Raw genomic sequence first — 22,568 nt, forward strand, 5'->3', positions numbered from 1 at the left:
TTTTTTATTTTTTGAAAAATACGAAAAGTCGAGTGAGTTGGACCACCGCAACGTTGGCCCACATACACCCAACTTCTAACCCTTGTTGAAGCCCAATGCTCTCCTGATCATATGTGTAACATAGGTCAATGTGGGTCGAATAGGGGTGATACTATGACACCCATGTTTGCTTAAGGTTACATCGAGTTACAGTCATAGGATTAAGAATGAGTAAATTAAGCTGCAAAGATGTTTTTCCAAAATAAATTAGTTCGATTTTCATCACTTTTCCTCAAAACCCAAAAATTAGTTACTTTTTGGTTTGTTGCAATAAATTTTGTCAAAAATCCCACCCTTGCGTAAGATTGTTTATTTTTTACCCCAAAAAATCACGGCACACCCCTTATATGGACAAAACTTTACCCCGAATTGCAGCTGTATTCACCCTGGTGGTCTGGGTCTCACGCATCCTCGTCTAAATAATAAATAAAAACAAAATCAAAGCTTTCTTCAGACTGACCATGTATCGAATTTCCGTCTCTAATCGGAATGGTCATTTCCGCGCGCGGTTTTTGTCCAGTGGTTTTGTTACGTCACCATTACTTTGTATCTGCAATTGTCATACAACAATTGTGTCTGGGTGGTTAATTATTGTATTATAGATTTACTTTGTGTCGTCATAGTATAATTTGTTTATTTCTTTATGACATCACAGGTGCTATGCAGTGTGATGAAGAAACTTGCGCAAATGGCGGGAAATGTGTTACAAGAGATTCATCGTTCGTTTGCCACTGCCCAGAAGGATGGACAGGCCAATCATGCCATTTACGTGAGTTTATTTTACATTATTGATGACAATTACGTCAAAATGACGTCATAAAATGATGACATGATCTCTATGTTACAGGAACAACGAGTGTTTGTGCCGATTCTCCTTGTCAAAATGGCGGTACTTGTGTAGGAGACGGGAATGAAATTTCTTGCTTCTGTAGAGAAGGCTTCACTGGACTTCGCTGTGAAGAAGGTATTGACTTATATATATATATATATTGTAGTTTGTACATATGTAAATACATGCATTTTGGAATTTCAAGGACTTAGATATTGCAATTTAAAGTCTCAACTAAATGTATGAGCGGATACATAAGTCGCAAGGGACCGCGCTGAGAGTGCATACGCTAAAATCGTACTGATAGAAAGAACCCTTTGAAGTTTGCTCGAGGAAAGTTTCCGAGCCCACAACCAAAAGTGAAAACGCCAATATTGACGAGTTGCAAGTTTAATCAAATCAAGGTTCCGGGCCCTTAATTAAAAGCAGATAGAGTACTGATAGAAGAGTTGCAAGCGACTATTGACACGCTTAAATCTATATATATCTATGTTTATAATTTTTAACAGATGTCAATCGATAGGTAATGAAACGATATTTCATCTCAAACTCCACACGAATTCGCTACCTTGTCAAAATGAGTTTTTTTCCACGTGTTCAATTTGAATATAGATGAGCGTTCAATATTTATGACCCCCTTTAACCACTTTTTTTCTAATTTCGCGCAAAAACCTTATTTGAACCCCGTCTTTCGACAGTTTTTTTTAAAACGTGCGCAATCAGACGCGAATCGTCTCGCCTGAATATAAACAACTGTCAATGTGAAAGCGACAAACGAACGCCTGGGAATCGTCTTCGCGGGTTTTCCGACTTTTCACTGAAAATGAGGTTTTCAGATAATGCAACCCATTAGTATAGTGCTCATGTCATAGAGTTTGTTTAAAATTGTAAAAGGACTTTATCAACGCTTCTACTGTACTTTTCATAAAAGTACATGTGACGTCATAGATAAGGTTGAAATTTCGGCGCGTACAAGTCGAACAGAAAAGAAACTTTCGAGTTTCAATTATTAAAACAAAACAATTTCACTTATTTCTCTCATTAATGTGGATTTGTAAAAAAATTAGTGCATGTCTCAACTATTGTGATCGATATTTTTCTTAGTTTAAAGATATACTTACAGGCAAAAGACTGCGTGAAGTCGTAAACATTTCTTTTACGTTTACGTAACATTTGAAACACTTTCCGCGCGAATTGTCATGCTTCTGTCACGCCACAATGATTTTAAATATGATGATTCAAACGTCACAATACGATGATTTATTAATTGCCCATTAGTGCTAATTTTATACTTCATTGAATTTTATTAATTCCGCTACCAAACGGGTCCAGTCTTGACTAAAAAGTCAATTTTTTTAAAATTAATACCATATTTTGCATAAATATTCCCGAAAATTGTATTTTGGCAATTTAGCATCGTTTTTTTTGTTGTAATTTTGTTGCGATTTTGGTGGCATGTGACTGAATTGTTAATATTTGAATGATATTCATTTATTTTCACGCTTGCGCGCCTCTGTAAAAAGCGGAAATGTTCAATGGAGACGATTCTATTGTAAATGGTTATGAATTAATATATTCGCACATATTATTATACGGTACATATCTTCATATACGACTATCTCTCATAACAAGCCTCTTACTAAGCGCACATATAAGAATCTAATATGGTTCAAGAAATAATTTTTGTCTACAGTTGATAATCGTTTTTATATTAATTTAATCCCAATATCTACCACCTCGCCAAGGGTGTAATAAACATAGACACTTCGATGAATCGAAAAAATGAATTCTTCAAAAAATGCTTGCTTGTATAGGGTTATGGAAAATGTGATAATCGCCACACAAATATACACTCTCATATTATATACAGTACATATTTGACTCCTCGCGTATTTCCATCTTCAATGCAAAACTTATATTAGACTTGAAATTAATTTCCGAAATTCCAAGCATAGTTTTATCATTGCGCGTGAATGTATACAAGTATAGTGTTATTATTCAAATTTAAATCAAATGATGCCCGGAAAAAACATAGGTTGTGACGTCATAGAAGCTCATTGTTCAAATTATATATTAATTTACCTCGAATATCACAGATTTTTGAATATATATATTTTGTTTTTTCAGACGTGAACGACTGCAATCCTTATCCATGGTAAGTTTATTTTAATTCTCGTTTTTTTTTTTGAAATCTAGTTTTTTTTGAGTCAGCGGGAAAGACCAAAGATGTGTAAATGGGCCTTTAAAAAATAATATTATTTCTGCTGAATTGGCAACATTTAAAATCACTGTATAATTTATATAATGGAATTGCCGTATTAGTCTTTCAATACAAGGTATTTGCTGTATTCAAATCATGATTCGTGATAAGTTATTGTTTTCACAAAGACAGAAATGTAAATTAATTCAAAAATGCGAGATTTGATAAAAAAAATAAAAATGCCACGTTTTAAAATAAGAACTCACTAATTCACAACTATTATCCAGTTGGGGAAACGATTTAAAAATTTGAATTACCAGTGCAATCTGCATTTTTAAGCCTAACTGGAAATTTACTATTGAGTGTTGGCGGGTGGTCTGTACAAGAGATCTCAATTTTCTATAATCACTAGGCCATCTCACACTAATAACAAAAATGACCTCATTATTGGACACGTTTAGTGGCCATAACGATCGTTTCAATATTATGTTGTTATTGTTATTTGTCTCCGTCATTTTTAAAAAATCGCTTTTCTCTTCGAATACTGGACCAATTGCTTTGATACTTTCAATGGTTAAAGATAAAATTTTTCTCCAGAAGGCTATTACTTTTTTTTCGCTATGACGTCATCAAAATTATTGCCACTGGGTGGCGCTACGTGTCCATATATTTGAGCATAGCTCTCTTGTTAGCATTTCAACTCAAAATTTATTTTCATTTTCAGCTACAATGGTGGAAAATGCATTGACGGAGAAAACCATTATAAGTGCGAATGTCCGACTGGATTTGCTGGTCCGGAGTGCAGAATAAGTAAGTTATTGCTGTTTTATTTCTCATCTTGGGGCCAAAATTGTTTTTAATGCAAAAATGTAAAAACTGGGTATATTTATGCAAACTTTCCTTTTTGTAAATAACGCAACATCATTTCATAAGTAGTCTGGCACAGCCACAATATCCGCCCCCAGCCCCAAGTGTTCCTCGTAAACTAACAATTTCTATAACCAGTCCTTATTTACTACAGACATAAACGATTGTGCGTCCTCACCCTGCGCGTATGGAAGCACATGCATCGACGGAATCAACGAATACACATGTGTTTGCCCACCTGGAAGATTCGGAAAACGATGTCAAACAGGTATTGTGACGTCACGTGATGATGTCATTTTTCAAAAATTTTGATCAACTTGTGTTATATTCAATTATGTCAATATATTAATTACGTGATGATTTACAACAATTGCGACGTCAATATATCATGACGTCACTAGCATTTTCCCTTATATTGTGATGTCATAAATTAACACCGTTTTGTGATGTCATTTCAGTCGATGGACCAGCTGAAGCATGTTTACGACATGGAACTTTGTATCCTCATGGAGAGAGCTGGAACGAAGCCTGCAATAAATGTAAATGTAATAAAGGAGTCACCAATTGTACAAAGGTAGATTGCTTTTTCATGATACGATATTTTTTTAAATTTTTATAAGGATCTTTTACTGCAAAAACAACTTTACACAAACAGCCTAAGGAACTACTATCTAAGAAAACGACGCTCCCGAAGCATGTGCTCCAAGATGGCGCACAACCTGAACCCTAACCTGGTACACATACTATGTTCAGAATACTTCTGGAGCTCCAAGAAAACTAACAATATCTGATATAACCTCGCCGTTTCATAAAAACTTAAAACTTTACTATAAAATTATATTTCTGTTGCAGATCTGGTGTGGACCTCCTGTATGCTTCACAAGTACCATGTCACAGAACCCCTCATGCCCACAAGGACGGATATGCGAAATACTTCCGCAAACGGATTGCTTTACCCCAGAATGCAAAGCCCGGGGAGTGTGTCGTAGTGTTTCTGAAATTTCTGAACCCCCATCTCGAGGATGGCCACCACTTGATGTCGCTCCGAAGTGTTTTCCAAACAAAGAGAAATTCCCTCCCACAAATTGTGCTCGTATCACTCTGGTTTTTGACAGAGATGAAATGCCCCAGGTAAATACTTATTTTACAGTAAAGTACATATAAGAGACTTTGGGGTCGAAACCCGGTTAGTGCAGCATTCTTATAAAAGCTCTCCTAGAAAATGCTTCTTTCTCGATTTTATTTGCGTATGGTATATTGTTGCCAAAAACTGAAGGGACACATATCAAGAATTTTGCTTTTTGAGGAATTACAAAACTGATGACGTCATAGACAATGACGTCATGTGTTTATTAAATTTATTCAGTTATGAATTATTTTCTCCGACTTTCTAATTACCAAAAACTTATGTTATTTATGCATTACAGGGTATCTACGTTCAAGACATTTGCACAGCAATTCGATTGGTCCCGGCTTTGATTCAATATGCGTCGTCACATCTGCTTGTTATAAGATGCGCAATACAGAAAACGAATCCGGACGGCGTGCAGATTACTATTGTAAGTATTCTTTTGTGATGACCTCATAATATGTAATTTATGATGTCATGGTATGTTATTTATGACACCATATAGAGATTTTCGTAAGAGTTAAATCTTTGATTTTGCGTAATAGTGACTACATATTGTAATGTGAAAACAATTATGACGTCATCATTATACTTATGACGTCAACATTGTGATTTAGAACCTATTCTTATGCCACTGTTATATTTTTCAGTCAATGAATTCGACGAAAGATGGCGATTTGGCTTCTCACGCAGCAGACTCGCTGTCAAACGCCTTGACGAATGGAGCATCCAGTTTTCCTCTTCTAGACGCGATCAAAGAAGTCAAACTAGAGACGACGATTGTTGTCACAGACGCTCCTAAAGGTTTGTTGGTTCATTGTAAAATTCGTCTACGATACTAAAGTGCGGCTTTCTTTATTTATTTGAAAATTCACGTGCAAATAATAGGTAAAAATTTGTTATTTATTATGAAGTTTCGTCTGCAAATACTAAATACTGGGACTCAAAATTTCTTATAACCGTATTAACTGTATTTCACAATTTCGCTCGCTTTCGCTGGGATCTACAAAAGCATTTAATCGAGCGGGATAAGCCATTGAATTTAGAAATTTGAAAAATTGAAAAAATGAAACTTGATGCTTTTTGAGTATCTGGAAAAAATTTTTGACCCATTTTTTATAAACATTGGAAGTATTAAATCCCGATGTCCAAAAATTCAAAATATCGAATCCAAATCCGGAAAAAATTTGACTCCAATTCGGACGCCTGATTTTTATTCGTTTCTTCCTTTTTTCAGCTGCTCAGGCGCAGTTCATGATGCCTTTACTGATATCTTTGATCGGGGCTGTAGTTCTCTTGTGTTCTCTGGGCATATTGTGTCTGTGTTTTGCTCGTCGAAGAAGAAGAAGGCGAAGACGTCATAATGATGACGTCATGTCATCACGTCACGATTTACCAATGGAACGTGACAATAGTTCAAGAACTCTGCTATCGCCGAAACAAAACAACATCGCCGAAATTTCAGCAAAACTGACGAAATCGAATCGAACTGAGGAAAAGAATTTATACAGAAGAGAAGTTCTACAAGTTCGCGTTCGAACCGAATCCGAATCTGATATCGAATCTATTGACGTGTCAAAGCAAAATCTTAGCGTCTCACCCCCGTCCACAAAAGTTATTCAATCCAGCGGGCGTTCATCTTCGAGAGGTATTCCCCTTTCTGCAGGTCACAGTTCCAATGACAACCGTCGATATGCATCACCACCTACTACGTCAACACAGCTCAATGACGTCAGCGATGACGACACAGTTCAAGAAGAAGATAGCGTGTTTCTATCACCGTCATCTCGTCATGATGACTTCACAGCGTCCTATTCATCAGACTCTGAAGTTGCGACGCTATTGTACCGCCCACATCAGCAACAACCACACTCATCGGGCGTTACCCCCACCCCCTCCCGAGCGGAGACCGCACAATTCACTCGACTGCCACCTTACGATAGCATTGTAAACAGCCGACACTCTTCAGCGTCCGGGGTGGCGGGGAGATCCACTTCGCCCCCTCCTTCATACACGAGGCATTATAAGCCTTATTCGTCACGAACACAGCAAAGGAGCTGCGCATGCTCCCCTTCAAACACTAGTGACGTCACGACAACGTCACAACATGCTAGACAATTACCTATGACGTCATCACACCAAAGATTGGCGTCATCGTCTTCAAACTATTTACCAGAAGGCAATAATTCTAATAATAACAATAACCGATATTCTATATCCGCGTCCAATAGAAGTATACATCGTAATAACTCTGAAAACCGGACGCGGACGCCGGATATCCGACCGGATAACCGAAGATCTCCGGCACCGGATAACCGGAGAAATTCGTCCGTTTTATCGGTCAACTTGCGACACACGCATGAAGTCACTGTTTGAAAGTTGATTTGAACTCTGCAGAATTTTTTATTTTTCAATTTTTTACAAAAAAATTCATTGACTTAGCCAGCCATAACGGTCATGCATGAGCGGGCATTTTTGCACAATTGAAGCTGCAACGTTTTTCAATGTCTTGTCGCATTTTCACATGTCATATATACGACGAAAAATTGAAATACCCTGTCCGGATTTCGAAACCATGTTATTAATGTTTTCCATTATTGAAAAAAATTTCAACTGTGCCTGGATACATCTGAATTATAATGGAATGTAACAAAGTTTTCTTTTTATATTTCAACCCCCTACTCCCATCCAAACAAAAAAAAAACATACTGAGCAGAATTTAGTTGCTTGGTTTAATCCAGTGCTTCTCAAACTTTTTTTGGTTTTGGCCCATCTGAAGATGTTACGGGGCCCAGAAGTGGGCCATGGCCGACTGGTTGAGAACCGGTGGTTTAATCGAATAATTCGATTTTTAATTTCAGTGGAAGCTCGTAGCTCAAAGTTCTATTTTAATCCACCAATGAGGTTTAATTGTAAACGTCCACTGACAAATTATTAGTTTTGACAATTTAATATTAATTGTAATTTCGTTGCACAGTCGATCTAATCAATTCAAAGTTTTGAATTTTATTATTTTATCCCTCTTCTCCTCCTTCCCAATGAAAAAAAATTCCTAAAATACTTTGTGTGCGTTCAAAAGTTATCTCGGCCTTTTACCTTTCATAGAGAAAATCGTAGAAGTTTTTTGTTTTCATTTTATTTACTTATTCACAGAAATTTTAAACAGTTTGATAATCGTGGAAAATTCAAGTTCAAATGAGGTTTTTTACTCCCACTCGCCCCAAAAAAATTTATTTTTCAAATTTGTGTGATCATGTGACTTTTTAAATCCCAGTAACCACAGCAAAGAAAAAAGTCAAACAGCCTTTATTTATTTTTTTAGTTTGATTTTATTTTTTTTAATGTTTTTATCGATCATGAATAAGTAAAATTACTTTTTTTTGCCCCAAAAATCTCCCGGAATTATGTTTTTCAACGTTTTATTTCAAAGAGCAACTTTTCGGTGAAAAATTTATTTTATAGAAAAATTCACTCACAATGGAAAATAGGTCAAAAACTAGGATGGAGTGACGTCACCGTGACTAAAAGACGTCACAAAGCATGACGAAATTTCAGACTCTAGCGAGTTAAACTTATCATCTTTCAACTTTGTGAATTTTTCCAATAATAAATTTTTCATCGATTTTTAAATTTGGAAGCTTTTTTTATTTAAAATGCACTTCGCTTTTATGTTATGTTATTTTTTATTGCTTATTTTGTATTTGTGTCTTAGTTTTTATTTTTTTGTGATCAAAGCTCTATAGATCATAATTGTAACTCAAAAACTGGCTCATAATATCAAAAATATGTCGATAATTTGATCGTCATTTTGATGTAAAATGATTTTTTTGACAATTTTTTGGAAGAAATTTTTCTTCAATTTCATTCAAATCAATCATTTCCGGTGAAATTCAAGTTTCATTTCACGAAATAACACTGCAAAAACAGCACAAATTTCATTAAATTTCGTTTGTATACAATTTTATTGTGCTTCATTTTTTGTAATCATTGTATTTCTTATATTGTTTAACTTATTATTTTCAGAGAATTCAATCACAAATTAAAAAAAAATTGGCCCGAAATTTAGAATTTTCATTGCAAGAAAAATTTGTAAAAAATATTTGTCAAAATGAAAACTTGAACTTCAATTCACTTGAAAAGTCATTTCCGGGTTCGTGAACTTTCCACTTTGAACTCTAGAATGATCTTTTCGAACTAAAGTAATTGAACTTTGAAGGACAGCTATTTTATATGGGCCAAACTTCATCATGTTGTATTTGAGCCACTGTTCTACTGAAATTATTGCTCACAAATTTCATCAATTCATAGATTTTAAATTCACAATTTTGTGAGACATTGTTTCGGTACAATTTGTTTTTTTCTTTTGTGCATTTCTGCAAAATAAACTTCAGTCCCAGTATAATTCTTGCCCAGGATTCACGTATTCGTGAGACATATTTTTTCAAAATTTGCTTTCTGACTACTAGATTTTCTGCAAAATTATTGTACTCACGAAACGGGCTTGGCTTTGTGTATTTCAACAAGATTTTGATTTGACCAGCTCCAAATCCCCCCCCCCCCCCTTTTGTGTCTATTCTATAACGTCACCATGAACATTGTAGCTAAGGTTTCTCAGATAATTCAGTTATTCATTCAGTTCATTGTTTCTTTCTGCTATTAGTAATCATTTCATGCGGAACTTTCTGGCGGGAATATAAAAAATCGCTGAATTCAAGCGAATTTTATATAACGGAGCTCACTTTCTATTTAAAATATAACTTTTTACTTTCGTGTTCCCTTTTTTAATTTAATTTTTTCGCGTGTAAATAAATTTTGTCGATAGTGATATTGTGATATGTAAATAAAAAGCAACAACAAAGTTTCTTACACACCATTGTTTTGTCATTTATGACTTCATGTGTGACGTCTATTTAGCGATTGATTGCAGAAGTATAGCGCGTTGATAGTCTGATAATCGGCGATTGTTTGCATCGCCGGATTAAAAGTTTAAATCCGGCGCAGGACGTAAATTGCAATCATAAGAGTAGGCCAGTGGTTCCCAGACTGTCTATCGCAACATGCCAGTGCATTGATTCTCAAAGTGGTGTCCGCGAAGCAACTTGACACCGACACAGAAGAACTGCTGTGATGGTTTTCATAAGGAAAATAATGAAAGTATTTACTTGTAAAGAAATACACAGGTTCCTGCACGAAGTAAAACATGAATTGCACCGAAATTTAATCCGATGTTTGTTTTCTGATGTTCCCGCCTCCAACACTCTACTCGATATTAAAACAAAATTCCGACATAGAATAGTAACAAGACATGATACGAGAGTTGTAATGGCCCCAATAGAACCCCAAATAGATGGACTGGTGGAAGCCAAGCAATTGCACCCATCCCATCGAACTGTACAATGACAAGACAAGTTTATTTTTTCTAGCCAGTGAAGAACATATCACAAGCACAAATTATGCGAAAATGATTATTTACAGTTTTACTGGGGAAGGGAAGTCGCGGGACACGCAAAAAATCATTGCTCGATAGAACTTGTTGGACACGTTTAGTGGCCATAACGATCGTTTCAAAATTTTGTTGTTATTGTTATTTGTCTCCGTCTCCATTTTTAAAAAATCGCTTTTCTCTTCGAATACTGGACCAATTGCTTTGATATTTACAGTGGTTAAAGATAAAAATTTTCTCCAGAAGGCTATTACTTTTTTTTTTCGCTATGACGTCATCAAAATTATTGCCACTGAGTGGCGCTACGTGTCCATATATTTGAGCATAGCTCTCTTGTTTCTATTCTGAATTCTTTAGTGGACCGCGAGTCCTTGGAAAATTACATGGGGACCGTTATGCAAAATTTTTCATAAAGTTTAAGAAGCAGCATGCTAGTGCATAGATGACGAGCCATAGACCCACGGACCACAAAGCGGCTGTCATTATTTTTCAGAGGCCCGCTAGTCGCGAATTATTGCAAAAAGAGCCAACATTTCAGCGATAAATAATTTGTAATTAGGCCTATTTTTCATTATACTAGTATGCAGCTGTTGTCATTAATACTGTAAGCCGAAGTGGTTTTCAAAATTTTTAAGCGCACCCCCTTTTTATAATTTGTGAAGTCTCGTGCCGCAACTCAAAAATAACTAGCTAGCAATAAGCTACAAATAACAGGTAGTAAGGCGAAAGTGTGTTTTATTCAAAAAACACGTTGAAAATACGTGGATGGAAGTTAATAAAGAAATGAATGAAAGTTTTAAAAACAAATAAGGCGGGCAAGATCAAGTCTAACAAATATTTTTAATTATATTCATAATTTTAATCATGTTTTTCGTTTCTTAAGTTCATTTAATCTGGCCACAATATTGCTAGGAGGATCGTGGCATAACAATTTATTGGTGCTATTGTTAACGTCTTCGCTTTCTTCACGTCCATTTTCTCAAGTGAATCAGACATTGTCTAAGACTGTAAACGAGAATATCGGTCGGAGATCGGAGACTTATCGATCGAAACTGCGGTTATAAGCATTGTTGAAGTTCAAAATTTTGAGAGATATGGTAAGGCCTCTCTTTCGTGTTGATCTCACTAACAATGGGTTCTGTCTTTTCTGGAAATGTATGTATGTCACTACATGACACGCTTTCCACAAGTCCAGTGGGAAGATTTCGGAACGCCAAATAGGGCGATAGGAATTAGCTGCTATTTGTTGTAAGCTATTTATTGCGATCGTCTGACGTCTAACACACTGGTTCGCAATCAGTGACCCACCGCCGGACCACGGAAACTTTTTCAGTTGAACTACAAACATATTGGAAATTGCTAGTTTTCTTTGTGTCACAATCGTTTATTTTGATAGTAGCGGCAATGAATCACGATGCTGTTTTTTGCTACTGAGTGGTTAATATTTTTTTTTTTTTGAATATCAACGCGAAAGAGGCCATTTTTTTGTTTGTAGTTTCTCCTTTGCTTAACTAAGTTAATCGACCACAGAACTTTTGTTGAACAGAAAAAGACCACAAAAAAGGTTGAGATCCACTGGTCTGAAACAAGGAAAACAACGGGTCCGATGGTTATCACGACATTCCGAGAACCTGAATCTCACCACTGGTTAAAAGACTAGGAAGGAAGACACACAAAAAAAGTTTCTCATCGACACGGGTATTGATTAATTCTATGACCTGCCTTATTTTTTATGATAAAAATATAGAATGTGTGACTCACTCAGTATATAAAAGCTTCTCTAGAGGAGAGCATAAGGGCAGCCGCCCGGGAAGCACGGTATATGGACGAGTTTGTTGCTTAGTTTCATGATTTAAATAATAATAATACAACAAACATTTCACTTTTACTTGACCTTTCATTTAATTATTCTCGTGTATAACAACATCTACAATTTGTTTATCCCCCAAATTATATTTAGAGTCAAGTATAAGGGGCATCAATATCAGAAACGAGAATATCGGTTGGAAACCGAAGACTTATCGATCGATAGTTAGGGGATCCCCCAAAACAGAAACTGCAGTTTCGATTCATCCGCTCTTGTAACTTGCGCACTGCGCATCGCACACACACACTCGGCGGGTTTCAAAATTCTCTCGCTTTACAAAAATCTAGATCACTATATCAATAATTGATTGATAACTCGCTAATTATACGACCTAATTCATCCAAAATCAATAGGCTTCTGGTACGAGATAAGATGAATGCACATGCAAAATCTGGAGCAGATTCAATCTCGCTTTCGTGAGATATCGCGTGCATCTAACAGACACACAGACACACAGACAGACAGACAGACAGACAGACATACATACAAATACCTATCAATATACTTACCGATCTTAAGATCGATAAGTAACTAGTCCGGGGGGCAGAAAAGTTTGACATAGCCCTGCTCTAACCCCTGCACTATTACGTCGCAAAATAATATTGTTTGAGTACCACATATGTATCAAAGTCGCAGAAAACCAATTTTAATCTGCCCGAAATCAAGACTTGTTAAAGATTGTTAAAATTACTGAGGAGAGAGCGGTACAGCAGGCGATATCGGATATATTCAGCAGATTTATAATTGAACGCGCACAAGCTCAAGTAAAGCATTGATAAAATGTGCATATACAGGGTGTTCATAAAGTTGCGTTACAATTTCAATTTTGTTATGAAGTCAGTTCTCAATATATTCTAACCAGGTTTGTTGTTTTTTAATTTAATTTGATTTTAAATAGTCACTTTGACAACCACTAGCTTTTTGATCGCTGCTGGCAACGAGCTTCATTTCTTGTCGGTCCATGAACGCACAGTTGAACCCCATGAAGGCGCTGTCGCGTGTAATATTACTCTGGTGATATATATGTTGTGATTTTGTTTTTCTGTTAATTTTGATTGATTAAATTTGTATATTTTTTTGTCATTCCTTCTTAAACTTCAGCCCACAGGTGTCGCTGACTTGATGACTGTCACAGTCTTTCGCGACTCCTTATCTATTGATATGAATCTCTCACTTGTATGAATTCTTTTGTGTATAATTAACTTTTTTACGATTGTCATTATACACGTTTTTCAATTTTTCGTGCTTTAATTTTTGTGTTGATTCTTTCATGATAGAAATAAATCATCTGAATCTGAACCTGTGAGGGCTAAAACAATACGTGGTATCGATGAATTTACTTGGCAATTTTAAAAAATTTCAAGACCTCATGGACACCTTATACAATTAAACGCTTCTCTATCGCAATGTATTGTATAAGGAGATGAGGTGCGGTCTTAGGGATAAAGACTGTTCACCCTAATATTCAAAGTTCGATTCCCACGTTATTAATTTCACGTGTTATGGAATGTGACTCCAATCTGGATTTCCTCAGACGATAATAAGCACACGATGATGATTGTCGAATTGTTGTATATTATTGAAAAGATGCACGATCCAAATCCTAAATACAGATAAAATTGTACACACTTAACAGCTCTGAGTAAATATCAAATATGTGCGATCTGTTGGTAAGTGGATAATTTTAGCATTCAAAATTAAAAGACTTTTTGCTGTTAAAACGAAACGTGGGCTTAAAAATTTTGGGCTTAGAAATTTTTCACTGACTTAAACAGAGAGGATTTTAGGGGCAATTGGCCCTCAAATAAACTTCATAAACATTGATGAGAACAAGCAGCCGTCAAAAATCAACGGTGAAATGACAGATTTGGTGCGTGAAAATTTTCATCGCGGCCGCCCGCGAGAGAAGCGGATAACTGTCTCACACAGACGACTCGTCATGAATGACTCATAGGATAGGATTTACATATTTATACCGGGAGAGAGGAAAGCCGATAAGACGGCGAAATCATTTGGCGAACCACGGCCTCCTGTCTGGTTACCAGTCAATGTCGTGTATGGTATTTGTTAGTTCTGGCACGATTGATTCTTTCATTGGATAAAAATAATCTTGATTGGGTATATACATTTCTATGGTACTCTATATGGTCAAAAACAGTATATATGTATATTCCAAATTTTAAAATTTCAATTATTCAAAATTAGATATCAGAACTTTTGGTGTCGCTGCTCGATGACCAGCTTTGGTTCCCCACGACTTCCCTTCTCCAGTAAAACTGTGTACTTATCATTTTCTCGAAATTTGTGTTTGAGTGATTTTTTTCTTTACTAGTTGGAAAAAATAAATATGACTTGACAGTCATTTGTTTCAGATATATGGACTTGATGATAAATAGAGGAAGTTGTAACCGACCGGCGATTACATGAACTATCCAGTAACTCTCCCGCACGTAATTATCCTTCACAGGATCCGAACCTGTCAACTCACGAAGGGTAGTCAATGGTGCGATGGCGAGCCTGTTCCAGTCGTTTGGCGCCACATCGCCAAGCTGATAATGTATATCAGATGCGGTTCAAACATCCGTGTATTTGACACAACAGCTGGTCAACCACTACCAAGACATGGCTCCACTCCCAAACTAAAATTCCTGATCTTTTCAATTAGTTATTATAACCTTAGGTATCGCTGTCCGGTAACCAGCTTCGGTTTCCCTTCCTCAACAAAACTGTGCTTTTCATTTCCAAATTTGTATATGATAAAGCATTCGTTTTTTTGTACAAATCCCCGCCAAAGCTCAAAGAAGGGAAATTAGTAATTATCCGGTTAGGACTTGCACTAAAAATTCAAATTTTTGAATCCTTCCTAACCTCAACCAGATAATTACTAATTTGTTATTTCAAAACGTGGCGGGGGTGTTCTTCTCAAATCTCACATTTTTGCAACAGTGGCACAGACTTTGCACAAAAGATCCCATCATTTACTCCCCAGCTGAAAAAATAAACCCGACCTGGTTTCCGGACCAAATATTAATATGATTAATCACTCCTATAGCTTCATTCTCTCCCAGAATAAATATAAAAAAAACCTAACAAGGCCGAGTGGACGTCACTCGTGATATAAGGATGCTAAGTATGTCTACTTACATGTATTCGATTCTTATCAGATTCCTAAACTTTCGGTTCTGATTCTCGATTTCTCAACATATTTTACTGAGAAAACAGAACCACCCAAGTTATACCATATAGAATCAAATAAGAGAGCGATGTTCAAATATATGGACGGACACAGTGGCGTAGCAAGACTCTCGTGCCCCCCCCCCCCCCCCGCAAAAATATTTTGTGGAAATGACCCTAAAAACTCTCGGACTTAAGCTAAAACAACTCTTTTTTTATCTCGTCAAAAAGCATAACATGTCGCTATAAAAAGGCAATGATAACCTAAAATTTGCCCATTATTTTGGTTACTTCAATTTTTTTTCATACGTTCTTCCTCTTTTGCCCTTTTCTGCGTTTCTGTATGTCACTGAGAGGTTTTTCTTTCGACATCATGCTGACAGCCTTCGTGATTTTGCCGGTGCGATCAAACCACAAGACGCCGAAAATCGACGACTTCCTGGCATTGTTACGTAACAAAACGATTTGAGCAGAACTAACATCAACGTTATAAGACGTGCATTACTTGTTTTGCAATGCAGCTTTTGGTTTGCGGCTTAAATTTCTAAATTCCAACCGCTTGGGCCCATTTGCGCTGTGGGCCCTCCCGCGACCGCGGGGGTGGATGCTACGCCACTGGACGGACAAAACCAAATAGTATGGGTATCCAATCTGTCACAGGAGACAAAATCGCACAAAAAATGAATCCCCCTGAACTGAGAGATTTTAGAAATAAATAAACTTGAAAGCTTTCGAACGAAAATGTTTATATATATATATAGTGAAGTTCGCGGCGTCGTATTCACTCAACAGAGCAGTTTATACATATATGTGAAGAAAGTGTTACAAAACGTTACACATTGTTTGCAAGTCCAAGTTTTTTAATCTGAGATTTTTAATCTGAATTTTTTAATCTTCTAATCTTGGCGCGGCGGTGTGGCTCAACGGGCTAAGCGTTAGGAATACGCTCGCCACCGCACCTCTAACTACTCTGCGTGGGTTCGCAGGTTCGAATCCCATGCAGGGATGGTTATGTGAGAGAGGATTGCTGGACTCCTCGCCGTCGTTGGGTGGTTCACGTAACCGCTGGTCGGTTACGGCTTCCTCCACCACCAAGTCCATGTTTCCGAAAACAAACAATACAGTAAGTCTAATCCCATACCCGACTTGGAATGGTAACCGGACGAGAGGCCGTGGTTCGCCATATGGATAAGCCGTCTTATCGGCTTTCCTCTCCCCCGGGATAAATATGTAAATCCTATCCTATCCTAAAGTGTTACAAAACGTTACACATTGTTTGCAAGTCCAAGATTTTTAATCTGAGAATCGATTCTAGTCGATTCCACGAAGAATCAATTCCGCCATCCCTACTCATGATTAGTACAATTAGGAAATAGTCAAGACTTTCCCAAACAAGTGGTTCCAACCTTTTTTCGACCGACCTGAATTTCTTTTTCAAATAAATTTACTGAAATCTCACAACCAGAGGGCATGTTCGAATACTGAACGGCAAGTGGTACTTTTATATAAAACAATCATTTTTACGCAACATTTATCCCCAAAAATTACAAAGTGAGAAGGCAGCGATTGTTCGCCATCAACGGCTTTTTGAAAAGGTGGAGTGTCCTTGCTAAGCGGAACGAATGATGGCAATTTTTTATATCACACGTCAATACCAAGTTTATATATACATTAAATTCACTAGAAAATTCAATTTTTAGTTTTTTTGTGAAAAAACAAGCGGCCCAAGAAAATTGCAGGTGACCCAGTTTTGGATTGCAACCCATAGGTTTGAAAACATTGTTCTAGACCTGGCTTGGGCAAACAACGGCACGCGGGCCAAATCCGGCCCATGAATAAATCAATTTGGCCTGCCTGATGCTGCCGCAACCAAATTTTGATGTTTCAGCTAAAACTAGCTCAAGGAATTTATAGTTTTGGCTCTAGGCTCATTGTTTTCCACTTTTGCTTTTGTAACACTGTGAATTTTGTTCATAAAATCATTAAAAAGTAACTTTTTAGGAGGAGGCTTCGGTCCTTGATCCAAAATCCTTGCCCACACTGTTCTATACGAAGGCATGCGATTTATGCTAACTTTGAACAGTGCAAGTCCGAGTGGTGTTCATTTAGAATAACTTTATTAACAAAATTATTATTTTGAGCAGTTGATAAAAATGCCAGTAAAATTGGAAAATATATTACGGTAAATTAAAATTTCCGTATCCCGGAACAAATATGAAAACGCCATCTCAGTTACATTTTTGGGCTTCCAGGCCAGATCCTCACAATAGGCACTCTGCTCGTGGCTCTGGAATACCCACACCATTTTTACCCACTGTGTAAGGTGGGGGACATGGGATTTAATCCACTGATCAGGGTTGGTCCAAGGTTGTCAGCTTCGGGAGCCACAAAAATATTTTTGCATTGTGGGCGGGCCACAATAGTACCGAGAATAGGTAAACAGTGAAAAATAGAACAAACTTTTATTGTGCAAACATATTGACAATATTTGTTATTTATAGAAAGTTAGTTAAAATTTTAGACCAGCCAAGCACATCATTTTTACTTCGCTAGTTGCCTCAGCTAGCCATAACACTAGTCAATTCAGTGACATTTGTGATGTAACAATACGTCAAAAGATTTTTCTGGTTTATTTTGTGATGAACCAACACAATTTGCGATTTTTTGATTACCCTCCAGCAAATTCAACGCGGGCTACAGATAATGAAGCTGCAGGCCACATGTGGCCCACAGCCTGGGGTTGGACCACCCTAATCTAGATCACAGCGTCCAAAATCATTATGATTTAGTTAAAACCGGGATCAGTTCTGCTTTGCACACATATTTTATCACATTCTGAGTCAACTTATAGGCATAAAACAAAATCTCAAGATTTCCAACCCACATTCTCGTAACCGTCATCACCATGCATTTGCGCTGCAGCCTTGTACAATCCTTTTCTCTGAAGCCTACGAATAGTTTTCAATTTTTCTACATCTTTGAATTGTTGCTGAGTTTTTGCTACATCAGAATCATAAATTTTACGAAAAATTGTCGCAGCATCATAATGTAAGAGACTACCTTGTACACTGTTAATTATTTCATCCCGTTTTTCCGATGATAATTTACTGACAACATTTTCGTAAATTGTTCGTGTTATTTCACTTTTCATGGCGTTTTCACACCAAATTCCAGCGATCGAGTGTGCAGTTGTTTTTAACGCTTCCCCGTCCCAGCGCCAATCGATGTCATCGCTGCTATATTCAGAGTCGTATAAAATTAACGGACTCGCAGAGGCAGATGAATAACTTGGTCTTCCTTGTGTATTTTCAATGTCTAGTAATCTTTCAATAACCGATGGATCTTCATGACGGTTACCGATTAAACACAAAACCGATACCATGAAACGAACTTGTCGATATAAAAACCCAGAACCAGTGACTGTGAATTGACAAATATTACATTCTCGAAGCGATGAATTTGACCTTGGAAGTATTTCAATGTCAAAGTTTTTAATTTGACGAACTGTTTGAGATTCCATATTGTCTGCAGACAATTTTGCAAAATTTATAAAATCGTGTTCGCCAACTAATTTTTTCGCGCACTTTTTCATGAGGTTAACATCGAGTCCACCTAGTGGTACAAAATAACGATACGTCCTCGATAAGCAGCTCTTTCTGGGAGAAAAACCTTTGCTGACAGGAGACCACGCCAAGACTCTAATGTCCATTGGAAGAGCTTCATTCAAAAGCTTAATGTAAGGAATTTCCTCAGAGTCTCGAGATTTGTCTGAAATATCGTAATCATCCCAATTTTTCTCTTCAGTGGTTTTGCCATCAATGATATTCATTGGTTCTGAAAAAAGAATGAAAATCAATAAAACAACATTTTAATAATCAAAGATGAGAAGACACCAGGACAGGACTGCCAAAAATGTTGTATCCCACTTGCCTCACTTGTTTTGTCAGAGTATCATATCTAAACTGACCCATAACAAAGAATTAATTCCACTTCATATGCTTTTCAAACCATCTATTAACCTGACAATATATAGGGTGTCCATAAATTCTCAAAATTTTTTAAAATTGCAAAGGGAATTTATCGATACCATATATTGTTTTGGCCCTCACAGATGTAATAAATGAATTAAAAATACTTCAACAATTACTGATTAAAGAACAACAAACTTGGTTAGAGTATATCGAGAACTGACTTTATAACAAAATTAAAATTGTGATGGAACAGGCATGGGATAAGCAGAACAAGCGTGCTAGGCATGCAACTATATGCTAGGCAAGTGGGACACTTTTGAGATACAATAAAGACTTCTTGTTGTTGCAGGGTGGTTCAAGTCAGGGGTATGGCCAGCCGTATAGTATTATAAACTGGTTAATTATTCCCATGCTCAACATGGACTGGTAACTGGACAAGAGGCCATGGTTCGCCCTATGATGAATATCAAATTGCATTGCTCTTACTAGAGGTTTATATCAGGGTTTCCTGCGGCCCCCTGCTTGTGATTCCTATTTTTGACGAACCCCAATCCTGTGTCGTGTCAATTTGTGTGCCTAACCCATAAGGAAGGATAATAATGCCTTTAGTGGCATAAAACTCATGAAAGTCTGAATCAATGCGTACTAACATTAAATTCAGTCAGGCTAACGGCAATTCGATAAGATTATGATTTATTTGTATATGTCTCAGACTTATTTAATATTGTTGCCTACCCCCTGTGCAGTCATCACAATCCCCAGTTTGAGAAACCCTGCTCTACATAATATTTGCTAATGAGGCCAGGCCAGGAAGGTCCAGTATTTCCAGTCAGATAATTTGGAGGAATCACATATTTGTCCCCGGGGAGAGAAAATCCGATAAGACAGCTCAATCTTATGGTGAACCATGGCCTGACATTCGATTACCAGTCGATGTCGGGTACGGGATTAGTTAGCCAGTTTTTTTCGGACGCATGGACTTGATGGTGGAGGAAGTCATAACCAACCAGCAGTTACGTGAAACACCCTACGGGGGCGACGAGTCCAGCAATCCGCTCGCATATAACTATTCCCGCAAATATTTTCTCCATTTTTCTACTTTTCATAACTTTGTCCCCAGTTAAAACTACAAAATGAAATTCGAAACTCACCATTAATTTCTTTATTAGAATTATTCCAGTTCTTTTGGCCCCAGACCCCATAACCATGGTCCATGTTAGATCGAACATTGACACAAATAACCTGGCCAAGGCCACTAACATTTTTGTCAGTGCGGCCACAGCGATCAAATTTATTTTTGTATGAAAGTTTTCGAACAAGTTGTTGCCTTAGCAACGCTTCCATGAAGACTCTTTCCACCACATTGGTATGACCTTTAACCCCTCTATCAGTATTATCACTCCAAGCATATCCCATATAGTCCCAACCGAGATAGGCCACTTTGAAAGCGACACGACGTAGGTTATAATCATAGTGATCTACTATGTCTTCAATATCTGGGTGTTCCACTCGGATTTTGTCTCGACCGTCAACATTATTAATGCTTTTCATAACTGTATAACTGTCAATTTGTCTTTGCATTCGGATAATTTTATACACGAGTTGTGATTGTTGTAAATTGAATAAGTATTCATAATCATACGAAGCTTTATTGTATCGTCTTAAAGATTCTTTGTGTGCCTCAAGCTCTTCTTTTGTTTCGAAATTGCCAGTTTTTTTTCGGCAAAAATTCCATGAAATCTGTGTTTGAAATTTTGGTTTCAATACAAGATGCCGCCATTTATCAAAAATATTCATATTTACTATATTTCTAAATTATATAATATTGGAATTCAATACACGACAATCCAATATGATTTGCTTTTTAATATGAGGAGAGGAAACTATGATATGAATCAAGGCAAACCTGTACCTGTTTCTAGTTAATACAGTACAGTAGTGCTTGGTGAGGTACGAAACGCATGCAACCCCTTTCAGCCTTCCCTCTTGTCCACACTAAAACTATTTTATTTCTGTTGCTATTTTATTGATGACCGTATTTTTTAGTTGACGAAATCATAAATCTAGAAATCTCTCTCTTGTATAGTTTCGTACCTCAAGTACTTCTAATGGGCGTAGCATAACAATTTTTGCACGTGTCAATCCTAACCCTAACCCGACTACGCCATCCAAAAATTATGTCACTACAGCGTCACAATCACGTTATAGAGCTTGCCAAAGTATATCTACGATTGCCCAAACAGGCATCTGCGCCAACGATGAAGAACTCACTAACGGCAGCAATCACTCTTATATTGGGGTCGTTGCAGTGAGCATTTCGGGCAAACGTCTGCGCGTCTTGGGTGAAAGTTCGTATCGTTTGAGGGCCTTGGCACTATGACTTCGTGGTAACATAATTTTTGGATGACACAGCCAGGTGGGGGTTAGGATTGACATATGCAAAAATTGTGATGCTACGCCCACTAGAAGTGCTTTAGATACAAGACTACTGAAGACCCAATTTTTGAGTGTGATTACAGGATTAGAACAGTAAAATGAGATTTACAAAATGATTTTATTGTAACAGTACCGACAGCATTCAAATTCGGTCAATTTAGCTGTATAATGTCACAGTGCAGCAGTGGTACTAGTACTGCATGGCACAGTACCGATACTGTGGCAATATATTATCAGATTATACAGTTAAATTGATAGACCTTCGCAGAAAAAGAATTCCCAAATTATCGATGGCAATACAATACAATTTTATTTTGATAAAGTTACTGGTTCAATAGGATAGGGATAGAATTTACATATTTATCCCGGGGGAGAGAAAAACCGATAAGACGGCCTAATCATATGGCGAACCAAGACCTCTCGTCCGGTTACCAGTCCAGGTCGGTATGGGATTAGTTAGACAGGTACAGTATTTGTTTTCGGAAGCATGGACTTGATGGTGGAGGAAGCCGTAACCAACCAGCGGTTATGTGAACCACCCTACGGCGGCAAGGAGTCCAGCAATTCTCTCGCACATAATCATCCCCGCATGGGATTCGAACCTGCGATCTCA

The 22,568-nt window shown here is 37.2% G+C and overlaps 2 protein-coding genes across 2 annotated transcripts in view; one reads left to right on the forward strand and one right to left on the reverse strand.

The window, feature by feature from the left end:
- LOC120331301 (protein jagged-1b-like) overlaps positions 1 to 9,935 on the forward strand; it is an 87,655-nt gene extending 77,720 nt beyond the window's left edge. The window contains exons 18-27 of the mRNA XM_039398373.2: positions 695 to 808; positions 887 to 1,003; positions 2,996 to 3,023; positions 3,793 to 3,878; positions 4,090 to 4,203; positions 4,394 to 4,509; positions 4,788 to 5,066; positions 5,363 to 5,494; positions 5,715 to 5,868; positions 6,302 to 9,935. Of these exons, the coding sequence (XP_039254307.2) occupies positions 695 to 808; positions 887 to 1,003; positions 2,996 to 3,023; positions 3,793 to 3,878; positions 4,090 to 4,203; positions 4,394 to 4,509; positions 4,788 to 5,066; positions 5,363 to 5,494; positions 5,715 to 5,868; positions 6,302 to 7,440 (2,279 nt within the window). The 3' untranslated portion in view covers positions 7,441 to 9,935. The remainder of the gene's footprint in view (positions 1 to 694; positions 809 to 886; positions 1,004 to 2,995; positions 3,024 to 3,792; positions 3,879 to 4,089; positions 4,204 to 4,393; positions 4,510 to 4,787; positions 5,067 to 5,362; positions 5,495 to 5,714; positions 5,869 to 6,301) is intronic.
- Positions 9,936 to 17,648: 7,713 nt separating this feature from the next.
- LOC120330842 (putative tRNA pseudouridine synthase tag-124) lies at positions 17,649 to 21,356 on the reverse strand. Its single transcript, XM_039397799.2, has 2 exons — positions 20,671 to 21,356; positions 17,649 to 19,382 (listed from the first exon to the last, which is right to left on the reverse strand). Exons 1-2 carry the CDS (start codon positions 21,314 to 21,316, stop codon positions 18,415 to 18,417), a joined length of 1,614 nt encoding a protein of 537 aa, XP_039253733.2. The 5' UTR covers positions 21,317 to 21,356; the 3' UTR covers positions 17,649 to 18,414.
- Between the last annotated feature and the right edge of the window lie 1,212 nt (positions 21,357 to 22,568).

Source organism: Styela clava, chromosome 6 (assembly GCF_964204865.1).
Source record: "Styela clava chromosome 6, kaStyClav1.hap1.2, whole genome shotgun sequence".
Classification (NCBI taxonomy): domain Eukaryota; kingdom Metazoa; phylum Chordata; class Ascidiacea; order Stolidobranchia; family Styelidae; genus Styela; species Styela clava.